Raw genomic sequence first — 16,083 nt, 5'->3', positions numbered from 1 at the left:
TTTACTCAATTGTGTTTATTGCATAGGAAAAGCAGAAGTTGGCTAAGGGGCTTTGTTAGTCTGATCAGCTATCCAATGTCAAGGCTAATCTTTTTACTCCTCCTCCATCCCATAGATCAGTCACACAGATCAAAGGTCAAAGACAAAGTTGGTGAGCACAATGGCTGAAGCACTCAGTTTACATACAGTTATCAAACGGCAATGCTCTCTGCAGCTCACAATCCATGCCAACCGCAGTCTTCATTAACCAGAATGACACTGCAGCCTTCTATGGCTTGAAGATTCAAGCAGTCAACTCTCATCCAAGAAATAGAAACCTCAGCCCTCTGCTGTATCCAGAATCCTAGCCAGTCTGAAAGCGTGAGCTTTGAGCCTTCTCTATGGTCTGGTAAGAGCTGAGATGTGATCGGGGTATCGGGACTGGGGGTTCTGCTCGCAGTGCTGCCGTGTTGGCTCAGCTCTGGCTGCATTGATGCCCGGCTTCGTGTCTCTGGCCTCGTTTTCTTAACGCTTCAGTTCTGAATGCTATCTGCTGGCTTTTATTGTTTTTCTTTTCTCTCTCTGCAAATTGGATGTTTGACAGACTTTGTTTTTTAATAGGTTCTTTGTTTTGCGGCTGCCTGAAAGACCTTTCAAGGTTGTATTAAATATGAATACAATAATTAATGTACTTTGAACTTCGTTGGCGCCAATAGCTCTCAGAATGGAGTCACATTCACCTACGAAGAGGAATTTCTTCCCCCCTCCCACAACCCTTCAGGTAGATTAAAAAGCAAAATCACTTTCCATTGACATTGCCCATGAAGTATATGTTGGATTGTTGTGCACTGTGACCTTGTCACAGGCACACCCAACACAGAAACTCTTGGGAGTTTCTAAAAAAGCATCATTTAAGATTACACGTTGAATTCAGCAGGACCAGCTGCAGGAGGCAATACATGACCTCAGCAGTCCCACAATCACACGGGGATAGAGATGGCTGCTGCACTATTCCTATGAGTGGAGTGGTGAAGAAGGCACGATGGTGCAATATTCAATTCTGACCCTCTTCAGGCCAACCTCTCTCTTCCCTCCAATCATTCATAGATATGTTTGCTGATTATCTAAGCAAGCAAATCTCTTTCCTCCAGTGGATGCAGGTGATTCAGCAGCAACCCTTGCTCGGTGTGCGGCACGCTGTTGCACAGGATGGATTCTGTCCCTCTGCCGGTTTCTCGGACAGCTGGAAAGGATCAACGACAGCAGCAGCCTAAAGGACCAATTGCAAGAAAAATTAATACCGCCATAAGGTGGCGCCTCTTCCTAACAAACTGACTGCAACGGCAAGACATTCTAAGCAACGCACACAAAATGCTGGAGAAGCTCAGCAAGTCAGGCAGCATCGATGGAGAGGAATAAACAGTCGAAGCAGTGGGTCAGAAACCCCTCATCAGAACTAGAAAAGGGGGCAGATGTAGAAGGTGGAAGGAGGGTGAGGAGCACAAGCTGGCAGGTGAAGGATGAGACCAGGGAATGAAGTGAGAAGCTTGGAGATAATTGCTGGAAGAGGTAAAGGATTGGATAGAAACCTAACAGGAGAGGAGAGAAACCATGGAAGTAGGAGGAGTACCAGAAAGAGGTGATAGGCAGCTGAGGAAAAGAATAGATGTGAGAAGGTTTCAAGATTGTTTAATATCATTTTCCGGTACACAAGTGTAAAGGAGAATGGAATAATAGTTACTCTGGATCTGATGCAGCAAAAAAAAACCACAATAAGAACACTAATAACAATAATCATACTAAATACAGTACTGTGCAAAAGTCTTAAGCACAAAGAACCTAGAATAGTACAGCACAGGAGCAGGCCCTTCAGCCCACAATGTTGTGCCAAACCAGCTAAAAAGTAAATCAATAACACCCATAATACCCTTAGCATTAAAATACACACACTTCAAAACTATCCAACCCATCTTACTTGTTATTTCAATTTTGCCTTTCAATACTTTACCTGACATCTACCTTCTAGTCCAATCCCTCCCTTACTAATCTGGTGCACCAGTTCCCAGACCCCTGCAAAATGATTTTTAAACATTCCAGGTGGAATTAGCAAACCTCCCGGCCAGGATGTTGGTTCCCCTCCAGTTCAGTGTAACCTGTCCCTCTTGTACAGGTCACCCCTTCCCCAGAAAAGGTTCTTTCTAATGATCCGAGAACTTGAAACCCTGTCCCTTGCACCATCTCCTCAGCCACACATTCATCCGTGCTGTCACCCCATTCCTGCCTGCACTTACCCACGTAAACAAAATTCTGTAATGTGAAGGTGCTTTCAAAAATAATGAAAAGTTTCTAAATATCAAAGCAATTACGACAAAGAGCAGCAAGCAGTAAAAATACTCAATCAAATCAATATTTAGTGCCTTTAAAACTGCATCGATTCTCTTAGATACAATGCCATGCAGTTTTATAAAAAGATTGGCTGGCAGGTTGTTCCAAGGATCTTGGAGAACTTGCCACAGTTCTTCTGCAGACTTTGACTGTCTCTCCAGGTAATCTTAGACAGTTGCAATGATGTTGAGATTAGGGCTCTGCACCTATTGTCTATTGTCTGCGGAGGTCATACCATCAGAAACCATACAAAACATCTAGGGTGTCTAAGACTTTTGTACAGTAATGTACAAGTACACAAGTTAGCTTATATACATAGAATAATTGTATGTTCACAAACTGATACTAGGCACAGGAGAGTCTGTACATAAAGTGACTGATAGAAAATTATAACATAGTGGTGGTTGGGGGCTTAGCAGGGTCAGTCAGTGGGTAGAGGAGTTGACCAGCCTCACTGCTTGGGGACAGTAACCACTTAGGAGTCTGGTCCTGGCTTGGATGCTATGTAATCTCTTCCCTGATGGGAATGGGACAAATAGTGCATGAGCAGAGTGGGTGAGGTCCTTTGTGATGTTACTGGCCCTTTTCCTGCACCTTTCTATGTACAAAGTGTAGTTTTTTTCTGTGTTGTTTTTTTTTAACATTGTTCAGTCTAGCTTTTGTACTGTGTCATGTAACACCATGGTCCTGAAAAAACATTGTCTCATTTTTACTATGTACTATACCAGCAGTTATGGTTGAAATGATAATAAAAGTGACTTGATGTGACTACATGTTCTTGAAGATATGTAGGCAAGTGCTGGAGATTTGTTGGGCAGTTTTGACTACCTGTTTTGGAGACTTCCTGACTGCCACAATGCAGTTTCCGTACCATGAAGTGATGCAGCGTGTAATTCTATCATAATTTGATAAAATTCACACTGCGATTTGAGGAGGACGAGCTCAAGGGCATTAATTATAAGGAGAGGTTGGCCATGTTAGGACTTTATTCCTCGGAGCATATGGGACTGAGGGGGTCACCTTATAGAGATAAATAAATTATGCAGATTGAATGAATACAGTCAAACTGGTGCTGTTTCTCATCCATAACACTTTCTGTGGGAAATCCAAGGTTTTGAAAGTACAGAATTTTTCTGCCCACCAGAAGTCAACACAGCTGTGTAATGGGCACGTGATAGTGAGCTATCAGCAAGCAATGTTCTTTGTGGCCTGTGCTGAAGGAAAAATGATTAATAAGCACAAGGTTCCTGCTTCAGCAGAACAGAATTTTTGCCAGGCAGATGCCTGCTTCTTGGTCAATTTGGCATTTTTTAAAATCAGTATTTTCCAACCACTTGGGAAGGGCCAAGTTCGACCTTCATCATGAAGGGCAGAGACAGAGTAAATACACACAGTCTGTTCCTGAGGGAAAGGAAATAGGGATGGAGATGAGATGAATGCACACAGTCTGTTCCTGAGGGAAAGGAAATAGGGATGGAGATGAGATGAATACACACAGTCTGTTCCTGAGGGAAAGGAAATAGGGATGGAGATGAGATGAATGTACACAGCCTGTTCCTGAGGGAAAGGAAATAGGGATGGAGATGAGATGAATGCACAGTCTATTCCTAAGGGAAAGATAATAGGGATGGAGATGAGATGAATGCACACAGTCTGTTCCTAAGGGAAAGGCAATAGGGATAGAAATGAGATGAATACTCAGGAATACAAGAAGCTGCACTGAGAAGTGGGCTCTGCCCAGTATGTCACAGGCACAACCATCGGCAATATCTACAGGAGGGGTTACATCAGATTCACATTATATGAAGGATTTAGAAGCTTTAGAGGGAGTGCAAATGAGATTTACCAGGATGCTGATAGGGATCAGACAGCATGTTTTATGAGGATAGGTTGAATGAGCTAGGTCTTTTCTCTGGGAGCAATGGAGGTTGAGAGATGTCTTGATAGAAGTTCAAGGTAAATTTACTATTGTTTAGGTGGGGCTGAATTTTTTAAGTGTGTCCAGGATGGTTTCTTAAATCGAAATGTGGACAGTACAACGAGAGGAGGGTCCGTACTGGTTCTGGTGTTAGAGGATGAGCCTGGCCAAGTGACTGACCTTCCACTGGGTGAACAGTTAGGGGACAGTGGCCACAACTCCTTAACTTTCAAGATAGCTGTAGATAAGGATAGGTATGCTCTTTGAGGGAGAGTTTTAAATTGCAGTAGGGCAAATTACAAGAGCATTAGGCAGGAACTAAGAAGTGTTAACTGGGAAAACCTTTTCTATGGCAAGTCTACATCAGACATGTGGAAGTTTTTTTAAAGGTCAATTGCACAGAGTACAGGAAAAGGTATGTTCCTGCTAGAAGGAAAGACAACAATAGAAAGATAAGAGAAACTTGGATGTCCAGAGAGGTGATGAATTTAGCCAAGATGAAAAAGGAAAAGTATGGAAAGCTTCGGAAGTTAGTATCAAATGAAGCACGAGGAGTATAAAGAAACCAGCAATGAATGTAAGAAGGGAATTAGGAAAGCCAGGAGGAACCATGAAAAGTCAGAATCAGAATTAGAATCAGGTTTATTATCACCAGCATGTGACGTGAAATTTGTTAAGTTAGCAGCAGCAGTTCAATGCAATACATAATCTAGCAGAGAGAAAAAATAAAACATAACAAACATAATAAACAAATCAATTTTACATATTTGAATAGATTTAAATGTGCAAAAACAGAAATATATATTAAAAAAGTGAGGTAGTGTCCAAAGCTTCAAAGTCCATTTAAGAATCAGATGTCAGAGGGGAAGAAGCTGTTCCTGAATCGCTGAGTGTGTGCCTTCAGGCTTCTGTATCTCCTACCTGATGGTAACAGTGAGAAAAGGGCCTGCCCTGGGTGCTGGGGGTCCTTAATAATGGAAGCTATCTGTCTGAGACACCGCTCCCTAAAATTGTCCTGGGTACTTTGTAGGCTAGTGCCCAAGATGGAGCTGACTAGACTTACAACCTTCTGCAGCTTCTTTCGGTCCTGTGCAGTACCCCCTCCATGCCAGACAGTGATGCAGCCTGTCAGGATGCTCTCCATGGTACAACTACAGAAGTTTTTGAGTGTATTTGTTGACATGCCAAATCTCTTCAAACTCCTGATAAAGTATAGCTGCTGTCTCGCTTTACTTATGTCTACATTGATAAGTTGGGACCAGGTTAGATCCTCAGCGATCTTGACAGCCAGGAACTTGAAGCTGCTCACTCTCTCCACTTCTGATCCCTCTATGAGGACTGGTATGTATTCCTTCATCTTACCCTTCCTGAAGTCCACAATCAGTGCTTTCGTCTTACTGATGTTGAGTGCCAGGTTGTTGCTGTGGCACCATTCCACTAGTTGGCATATCTCACTACTGTACACCCTCTCGTCACCACCTGAGATTCTACCAACAATGGTTGTATCGTCAGCAAATTTATAGATGGTATTTGAGCTATGCCTAGCCACACTGTCATGTGTATACAGAGAGGAGAGCAGTGGGCTAAGCACACTGTGTCGAATGTGTTTTAAGATTTGACAAACCCTATACATGCTTGAAATGATTCTACTACCATTAACTGAATTATGTGCTTTTCTAAATAGCTCTATCAAACATGTACTTGTGGTTATATTTTTAGCCCTATTAACATACTGTCGCATCTGCAAATACTGATAAGTCTTGTTTTTCTAATAAGTGTTTCTCTTTAAGCATTTCAAAACTGAACAGTGTTCCTTCTTTCATTATATTGCAAAGAACTATTATTCCTTTAGCTGTCCAGTCCTTAAATCTAACATCCAGTTTATTCAGCGTAAAATACGAGTCATATGCACGCTATTTAAGAATTGCAATATCTCCCTATAGTTTATATTCTTTTATAATAGTTTTCCATATTATAAGAGTCCATTTCACCCATAAGTCATCAATAGTATTTATGTACCTTTGTAGGTTGTTGTCAGCCAAAATTGCCTGTACCTCCTCCTCAATGTGTTTTCATTGAGCGTCATATGATGGGTTGCACCAACATATCACAGCTCTCAAGTGCTGCAAAATAATAATCTCTAAGAGAAGGTAGGCCCCCTCGCCCCTTGTCTTTGGCTAATTGCACAGTTTTGACACGAACTCTAGGCCTTTCACCTTGCCAAATATATCTTGATAACATTTTGTTCCAGTCATTGAATTGATTTTGGTTAATTTCTATTGGTATGAAAGAGATATAATAGTCTTGGCAATTTGGTTAATTTCTATTGGTCTGAAAGAGATATAATAGTCTGGGCAATATATTCATTTTAATGGATTCAATCCTTGAACTGAGACTAAAAAAAAGAATTAGGTTCCATCTTGTTATATCTTCCTTAATTTTTTTATATATAGGCTGATAATTGCATTTTGATAATTTTGCCAAATCTTTTGGCATCAGGATGCCCAAATATTTGAAAGACTCTGTTTGCCATGCCCAAGGATACCCACTTTCAATTTCTCTTGGTGGGGTATAGTTATATGAGAGTTTTATCTATGTTGATCTTGTATCCTGATAATTGACCATATTGTTCAAAAGATTGCGTCAATTTAGTATGTTGGTCGCCCTAGACATATCAAAATGTCATCCGCATAAGCCAACTTATGCTCTGACCCTTTAATGGTAATTCCCCTGATAGCTTAATTTTGTCTGATGTATTGAGCAAATAATTCCAGATATAATATGAATAGCCCATGCACAATCTTGTCTCATGCCCCTTTCTAGGGTAAGACTATTTGACAAACATCTGTTGATTTTAATCCTAGCAGTAGGATTGTCATATAGTGCCTGTATAGTTTTAATAATTGTGTCATGTAAACCAAATCCATGTAAAACTCTGTAAACTCCAATTAACAGAATCAAATGCTTTTTCAGCGTCCACACTAATCACTATTGCTTCAATTTTATTTTTTGTATATGATCCATAATGTGAAGTGTCCTTTGTATATTGTCTTGTGTTTGGTGTTGTTGTATAAAACCTGTCTGATTGTTACGTATCAGTGTGGGTAGAAACTCCTCTAATCGTTTGGTCATGATGGAGGTAAATAATCTATAATCTACATTAAGAACAGATATTGCTCTAAATGACCCACATTCCATTTTATCCTTGCCTTCTTTCGGTATAGCTGAGATTATCGCCTCCTTCCAGCTGGATAGCATTTGCGCCTTTTTTTAGAGCCCAGTTTAGTGTGAGGAGTAAAACAGGAATTAACTCATTTTTAAATTCTTTATACCACTCTGCCGTCTACCCATCACTTTTTTTAAATCACTTTTGTTCTTGGATCCCTATTTCTATGAATTGTATTTTCTGCTGTCTTTTTTTTCTAGTTTCCACACCAGTATTTTCATAAATTTAGATCCACTTTAACACACTGTTCTAAAGATATTTCCGACTAATGAATTTATCAATCGTCTGCACGTTTTCTTCAGCAAGACTCAACGTAATTCTGTACTTTGCCTTCCAGCCCTGTATGAATTTGCACAAATCTACCAAAGTCCACAAAGTAAGGAACAAATGGTTTCTTGTTATTATCCCAAAGACAAAATGAAAAGGGCAACCTGCAGAATGGGGCAAAACATCTGATGGCCAGGGTTAGAGTTTCTGTCCAAACACAAGCATTAATTACAAATAAACAGATCAGGGTATGGTAATACATCCAAGGAATGTGACTGCACTAATTAGCTTGAATTAGTGTCACAAACACGAAAAAATCTGCAGATGCTGGAAATCCAAAGCAACACATACAAAATGCTGGAGGAACTCAGCAGGCCAGGCAGCATCTATGGAAGGGTACAGCCAAAGTTTAAGGCTGAGACCCTTCATCACGACCGGAAAGGTAGGGGAGAAGTCAGAATAAGGTGGAGGAGAGGAGGAAGAAGCACAAGCGGTAGGTGATAGATGAAACCGGGAGAGGGGAAGGGGGTGAAATAAAGAGCTGGGAAGTTAATTGGTTAGTGGAAGGGATAAAGGGCTGGAGAAAGGGGAATCTGATCGGAGAGGGTAGAAGGTCATGGAAGAAAGGGAAGAAGGAGGACCAGAGGGAGGTGATGGGCAGGTAAAGAGATAAGGTGAGAGGGAAATGGGAATGGTGAGTGGTGAAGTGGGGGCATTGCAGGAAGTTCGAGAAATCAATGTTTATGCATCAGATTGGAGGCGATCCAGATGAAATACAAAGTGTTGCTCCTCCAACCAGAGTGTGGCTTCATTGCGGCAGCAGTCGGGCCACGGAGTGACACGTCAGAGTCGGTATGAGAAGTGGAACTGATAGGAGTCCCACGTTTGCCACTGTAACAGGTGTAATCTCAGCAGCAACAGAACAAGAGAAGGCTGTGATATTTACAGAGACTGCATGGGATCTACTTGTAAAGCCAAATTTAACAGAAATATATAAAGGTTTCCTAAGAACAACATGGATCCAAAGAAACAGATATTCTTTTAAAGAGAAACGTATATGGAATGGAAAATACATTAAATCCGAATCAGGTTTATTATCACTGACGTATATAGTGAAATCTGTTGTTTTGCAGCAGCAGTACAGTTAGCATCATCACTACACGCTGTATGACATGGGCGATCATGGTGTTCACATGACCACAGTTACTCCAGGCAAATTTTTCTACAGAAGTGGTTTGCCATTGCCTTCTTCTGGGCGGTGTCTTTACAAGACGGGTGACCCCAGCCATTATCAATACTCTTCGGAGACTGTCTGCCTGGCGTCAGTGGTCACAATATAGATAATAGACAATAGGTGCAGAAGTAGACCATTCGGCCCTTCGAGCCTGCACCGCCATTTTGAGATCATGGCTGATCAACTACTATCAATACCCATTTCCTGCCTTGTCCCCATATCCCTTGATTCCCCTATCCATAAGATACCTATCCAGCTCCTTCTTGAAAGCATCCAGAGAATTGGCCTCCACTACCTTCCGAGGCAGTGCATTCCAGACCCCCACAACTCTCTGGGAGAAGAAGTTTTTCCTTAACTCTGTCCTAAATGACCTACCCCTTATTCTCAAACCATGCCCTCTGGTACTGGACTCTCCCAGCATCTGGAACATATTTCCTGCCTCTATCTTGTCCAATCCCTTAATAATCTTATATGTTGCAATCAGATCCCCTCTCAATCTCAAGTCCAGCGTGTACAAGCCCAGTCTCTCTAACTTCTCTGCGTAAGACAGTCCAGACATCCCAGAAATTAACTTTGTGAATCTACGCTGCACTTCCTCCACAGCCAGGATGTCCTTCCTTAACCCTGGAGACCAAAACTGTACACAATACTCCAGGTGTGGTCTCACCAGGGCTCTGTACAAATGCAAGAGGATTTCCTTACTCTTGTACTCAATTCCCTTTGTAATAAAGGCCAACATTCCATTAGCCTTCTTCACTGCCTGCTGCACTTGCTCATTCACCTTCAGTGACTGATGAACAAGGACTCCTAGATCTCTTTGTATTTCTCCCTTACCTAACTCTACACTGTTCAGATAATAATCTGCCTTCCTGTTCTTACTCCCAAAGTAGAGAACCTCACACTTATTCACATTAAACATCATCTGCCAAGTATCTGCCCACTCACCCAGCCTATCCAAGTCACCCTGAATTCTCCTAACATCCTCATCACATGTCACACTGCCACCCAGCTTAGTATCATCAGCAAATTTGCTGATGTTATTCTCAATGCCTTCATCCAAATCGTTGACGTAAATTGTAAACAGCTGTGGTCCCAATACCGAGCCCTGTGGCACCCCACTAGTCACCACCTGCCATTCCGAGAAACACCCATTCACCGCTACCCTTTGCTTTCTATCTGCCAACCAGTTTTCTATCCATGTCAATGTCTTCCCCCCGATGCCCTGAGCTTTGATTTTACTCACCAATCTCCTATGTGGGACCTTATCAAATGCCTTCTGAAAATCGAGGTACACTACATCCACTGGATCTCCCCCGTCTAACTTCCTGGTTACATCCTCGAAAAACTCCAACAGATTAATCAAGCATGATTTACCCTTGGTAAATCCATGCTGGCTCAGCCCAATCCTATCACTGCTATCTAGATATGCCACTATTTCATCCTTAATAATGGACTCTAGCACCTTCCCCACCACCGATGTCAGGCTGACAGGTCGATAGTTCTCTGTTTTCTCCCTCCCTCCTTTCTTAAAAAGTAGGATAAGATTAGCCATTCTCCAATCCTCAGGAACTGATCCTGAATCTAAGGAACATTGGAAAATGATTACTAATGCATCCGCAATTTCCAGGGCCACCTCCTTTAGTACCCTAGGATGCAGATCATCTGGACCTGGGGATTTGTCAGCCTTCAGTCCCATCAGTCTTCTCATCACCGTTTCCTTCCTAATGTCAATCTGTTTAATTTCCTCTGTTACCCTATGTCCTTGGCCCATCCATACATCTGGGAGATTGCTTGTGTCTTCCTTAGTGAAAACAGATCTAAAGTACTCATTAAATTCTTCTGCCATTTCTCAGTTTCCCATAACAATTTCACCCAATTCATTCTTCAAGGGCCCAACATTGTTCTTAACTATCTTCTTTCTCTTCACATACCTAAAAAAGCTTTTGCTATCTTCCTTTATATTCCTGGCTAGCTTGCGTTCGTACCTCATTTTTTCTCCCCGTATTGCCTTTTTCGTTAAGTTCTGTTGTTCCTTAAAAACTTCCCAACCATCTGTCCTCCCACTCACCTTAGCTCTGTCATACTTCCCTTTTAATGCTATCCAATCTCTGACTTCCTTTGTCAACCACTGTGGCCCCTTTCCCCCCCTTTGAATCCTTCCTTCTCTGGGGGATGAAATGATTTTGCTCCTTGTGCATTATTCCCAAGAATACCTGCCATTGCTGTTCCACTGTCTTTTCTGCTAGGCTATCCGTCCAGTCAACTTTGGCCAGCTCCTCCCTCATGGCTCCATAGTTTCCCCTGTTCAACTGCAACACTGACACCTCCGAGCTGCCATTATCCTTCTCAAATTGCAGATAAAAACTTATCATATTATGATCACTACCTCCTAATGACTCCTTTACTGCAAGATCGCTTATCAAATCCTGTTCATTACATAACACTAAATCCAGAATAGTCTTGTCCCTGGTCGGCTCTCGTACAAGCTGTTCCAAGAATGCATCCTGTAGGCACTCTACAAACTCCCTATCCTGTGGTCCAGCACCAACTTGATTCTCCCAGTTCACCTGCATGTTGAAATCCCCCATAACTACTGCGACATTACCTTTGCCACATGCCAATGTTAACTCCCTATTTAACTTGCACCCAATATCCATGCTACTGTTTGGTGGCCTGTAGACAACACCCATTTGGGTCCTTTTGCCCTTACTGTTCCTCAGTTCTATCCACACAGACTCTACTTCTCCTGACCCTATGATCCCCCCCTTGCAAAGGACTGAATCTCATTCCTCACCAACAGGGCCACCCCTCCCCCTCTGCCCACATTTCTGTCCCTACAATAGCACGTATACCCTTTCATTTCCCAGGTCTGATCTCCCTGCAGTCATGTCTCCATTATCCCAACAACATCATAGTTACCCATTCACACCTGAGCTTCAAGCTCATCCGCCTTATTTCTGACACTTCGTGCATTCAGATATAGAATTTTTAGCCCATTTCTCCTCTCTCTGTTTGAATCGCTGCCTATTGTGCTTAACCCAGCTCCCCGAACTCCCATCGGGCTATATGCCCCTAGAATTTTGTTGTCCTTCCTAAATTTACTTATTCTTTCAACACATTTAACTCCATGATCCGTCAGACCATCCCTCTGTGTCCTCCTTATCGCTTGTTCCGCCTCACCTTTCTCTACTAATATTCTGGAACCGTGTAGTCCCCACCTGTCCTTTATTCTTCCTCTCACTATCCTCTCTCACATTCTGGATCCCCGCCCCCTGCAAATTTAGTTTAAACCCCCTCAAGAAGCACTAGCAAATTTCCCTGCAAGAATGTTAGTACCGCTCCAGTTCAGGTGTAAACCGTCCCTTCGGAACAGATCCCACCTTCCCTGGAACAAAGCCCAATTATCTACAAACCTGAAGCCCTCCCTCTTGCACCATCCTCTCAGCCACGTATTAATCTGTATAATCTTTCTGTTCCTTGCCTCACTCACATGTGGCACAGGTAGCAATCCTGAGATTGTTACCCTGGAGGTCCTGCTCTTCAGCTTCGCACCTAACTCCCTGAACTCCCTACGCAGGACCCCCTCACTCATCCTTCCCACGTCGTTGGTCCCTACATGGACCACAACATCTGGATTCTTGTCCTCCCTCTCGAGGATAACCTGCACCCGATCTGAGATGTCTCAGACCCCGGCACCAGGGAAGCAACATACCATCCGAGACTCCCGATCTGCCCCACAAAATCTCCTATCTGCCCCCCTGACTATAGAATCCCCTATCAATACTGCTCTCTTCTCTTCCCTCCTCCCCTTCCTAGTCAAGGGTCCAACCTCAGTGCCAGAGATAGGACCACTGCAGCTTGTTCCTGGTAGGTCATCCCCACCAACAGTATCCAAACCGGTATACTTATTTTTGATGGGAACGGCCACAGGGGTGCTCTTCTCTCTCTGTCTGCTCCCCCTGCCTCTCTTGACTGTCACCCATTTGCCTACCTCCTGTCTTTTCGGTGCGACTACCTCCCGATAACTCTTATCTATCTCTGCCTCCCAAATGATCCGTAGTTCATCCAGCTCCTGCTCCAATTCCCTAACTCGGTCTGATAGGAGCTGCAGCTGGATGCACCTATTGCAGGTGTGGTCATTAGGGACAACTGTGTCGCACTACCTGGACTTGTGACCTGCATCAGCTGCTCATACGACCATCCACTACCTGCTCCCATGGCATCACGTGACCGTGATTGAGGAAGGGAGTGCTAAGTAGATGCTACACCTTGCTCAAGGGTGATCTACACAGGCCAGCGGAGGGAAAGAGCACATTACACCTCCTTTAGTAGAGATGTATCTCCACCCCTCCACCTCGTGAGGCAAGATACTGAAAAATAATACAGTTAAGTGTGGCTAGGGAGCTAGTGCAGGAGGGAGAGTTTAAGCTACAGAGATTACTGGACTCTTTTCTGGGATGGGTGGGTCCTGTATAAGAGAGATGAGTTGCAGCCAAACTGGAGGAGAGTGATTATCCTGGCAGAGAGATTTGCTGGTGCTGCTTGGAAGGGTTTAAGCTAGTCTGGCAAGAAGGGCAGGGTCCAAAAAGGTGATGTAGTCGATGGGAAAGATGGAACAAATTTAAACGCTAAAGTGAAAAAATGCAGTAGTCAGGACAGGAAGGGGCTAGATAGGGAGGGTGGAAGGTCTGATAGAATCACAGAACACTACAGTGCAGAAACAGACTATTTAGCCCATCTAGTCCATGCCTATTATTAATCTGCCTAGTCCAAGTGACCTGCACCTGGACCACAGCCCTCCATACACCCCTCCCAACTTATCCAAACTTCTCTTAAGTGTTGAAATTGAACCGGCATCCACCACTTCCTCAGGCAGCTCATTCCACACTCTCAGTCCCCTCTGAGTGAAGATGCTCCCCCTCATGTTCTCAGACATTTCATCCTTAACCCCTGACCTCTTGTCCTAGTCTCACACTACCTCAGTGGAAAAAGCCTGCTTGCATTTACCCGATCTATACTGCTTGTAAATTTGTATACCTCGACGCTCCAGGGAATAAAATCCTAACCTATTCAACCTTTCCCTATAACTCAGGTCCTCAAGTTCACATAACCTATAAAATTCACTTTCAAGGATTCTTCACCTTCTCAATATTATTATCATTATTTCTTTCTTTTAGTATTCGACAGTTTGTTGTCATTTGCACAAGTTGCTGTGGTCTTTCATTGAATCCATTATTATGGTTATTATTCTAATGTAGAGTATACCAACAAGAAAATTAATCTCAGGGTTGTATATGGTGACATATATCTACTGAGGATATAAAGTTACTTAATGATCTTTGAACATCTTCGTAAATTTTCTCTGCACTCTTTCAATCTTATTGACATCTTTCCTGTAGGTAGGTGACCAAACTAGACACAATATTCTAAATTAGGCCTCACCAACATCTTATGCAACTTCTACAGATGAATGTGTGGCTGAAGAATTGGTGCAGGGCACAGGGCTTCAGATTTCTGGATGATTGGGATCTCTTCTGGGGAAGTTATGACCTGAATAAAAAGACCGAGTTCCATGTGAACCTGATGGGGACCATTAGCCTCGTGGGCAGGTTTGCTCGAGCTCTGGGGAGGGTTTAAACTACTGTGGCAGGAGGGTGGGGGCCAGAGTGATGGAGCTGGGGATGAGACAATTGGTATAATGCTGTGTATATTCCAATATACCAACTAGATGCTGTGTATAGTGAGACTGTGAGGAAGGAAAGGCAGATGATTGGGTGAAATTGCAGTCAGTGGGATGAGTTAAAGAATAATAAGCCAAAAATCAAAAAGGATGATGAATACAGGATTGAAGGTGTTATATTTGAATGCACGCAGTATATGGAATAAGTTAGATGATCTTGCAGTTAAAGATTGCCAGGTATGATGCTGAGTCCTGGCTGGAAGAAAATCATTTAGTGGAGCTTAACATCCAAGGATACACATTGTATCGAAAGGACAGGCAGGTAGGCAAAGTGGGTGGGGTGGTTCTGTTGGTAAAAATATGAAATCTAATCCTTAGGAACAGGTGACATGGGATTGGCAGATATAGATTCCATGTGGGTAGAGTTAAGAAACTGAAAGGGTAAAAAGACCCTAATGGGAGTTATAACGGACCTTCGAACAGTAGCCGGGAAATGGGCTATATATTACAACAGGAGACAGAAAAGACATGAAGAAAGGGCAGTGTTCCGATAATCATGGGGGATTTAAATATGCAGGCAAATTGGGAAAATCAGCTTAGTGTTGGATCCCAAGAGAGGAATTTTATAGAATATCTTTGAGATGGCTTTTTAGAGCAGCTTGTGTATGACTGGTGTCTCCTGTCTTGTAAAGATAATGCCTAGAAATGGTTAATGGTAAACCACTTCTGTAGAATTTGCCAAGACCAATCATAGTCAGAGACCATAATCGCCCGCATCATATGACACAACACATAATGATGATGATGATGACCTCACTAGGTTGTGGCATGAGGAGTAATCCTGTGATTACACTAGATATTCTCTTCTTTAAACTGAGAACCTTAAACTTCCTAAATGTTCTGTTCAGGACCTTATCTGCCTTGGCCATGGGTACAGATGTGGACCACGACCCTCCCCCACCTTTCCTGGGGCAGATGAGATAAGGAGACAAAGACTGAGACAGTTTAGAGACCTTGGCTTGTTTAACATTTAATAAGATTAAAAACTTCAAGGAAGCTTTCTTTCATTTGTATTTAGTCACAACTTTCTGGAATAATCATGTTTAGTCCTGGATGTAGACTGTATCTGTCTGTACCATGTGTGGGACAAACTGTGAACCGTGAGATCGGAGTTAAAACGCAGCCGTGCCAATAAACTTTGGTGAGAGCAGCTACACACTCCTGTATTCGTTAGCCATTCACTTCACTTTCCATTTCTTGCCTCTCTAGCTCATAAAATGGTGAGAAATTCCCCAGAAGTCCGTGTCTTTTGTAAGCTTACATTATCATGCATCTCCTTTATAAACAAAATCACACGCAACTTTGTGTTGTTAATTTCACTTCCTTGTAACTTT

General features: G+C 42.8%; 1 protein-coding gene across 2 annotated transcripts in view; it reads right to left on the bottom strand.

Annotated features, from left to right (window-relative positions):
• as3mt (arsenite methyltransferase) overlaps positions 1-16,083 on the bottom strand; it is a 37,287-nt gene continuing 21,204 nt past the window's right edge. For both annotated transcript variants that reach the window (XM_059947055.1, XM_059947054.1), the window contains exon 11: positions 1-1,249. In XM_059947055.1, the coding sequence (XP_059803038.1) occupies positions 1,145-1,249 (105 nt within the window). In that variant the 3' untranslated portion in view covers positions 1-1,144. The remainder of the gene's footprint in view (positions 1,250-16,083) is intronic.

Source organism: Hypanus sabinus, chromosome 22, assembly GCF_030144855.1.
Source record: "Hypanus sabinus isolate sHypSab1 chromosome 22, sHypSab1.hap1, whole genome shotgun sequence".
In the NCBI taxonomy this organism is placed as follows: Eukaryota; Metazoa; Chordata; class Chondrichthyes; order Myliobatiformes; family Dasyatidae; genus Hypanus; species Hypanus sabinus.
The sequence above is the reverse complement of the archived record's forward strand: the minus strand, read 5'-3'. Positions and strand labels throughout refer to the sequence as shown.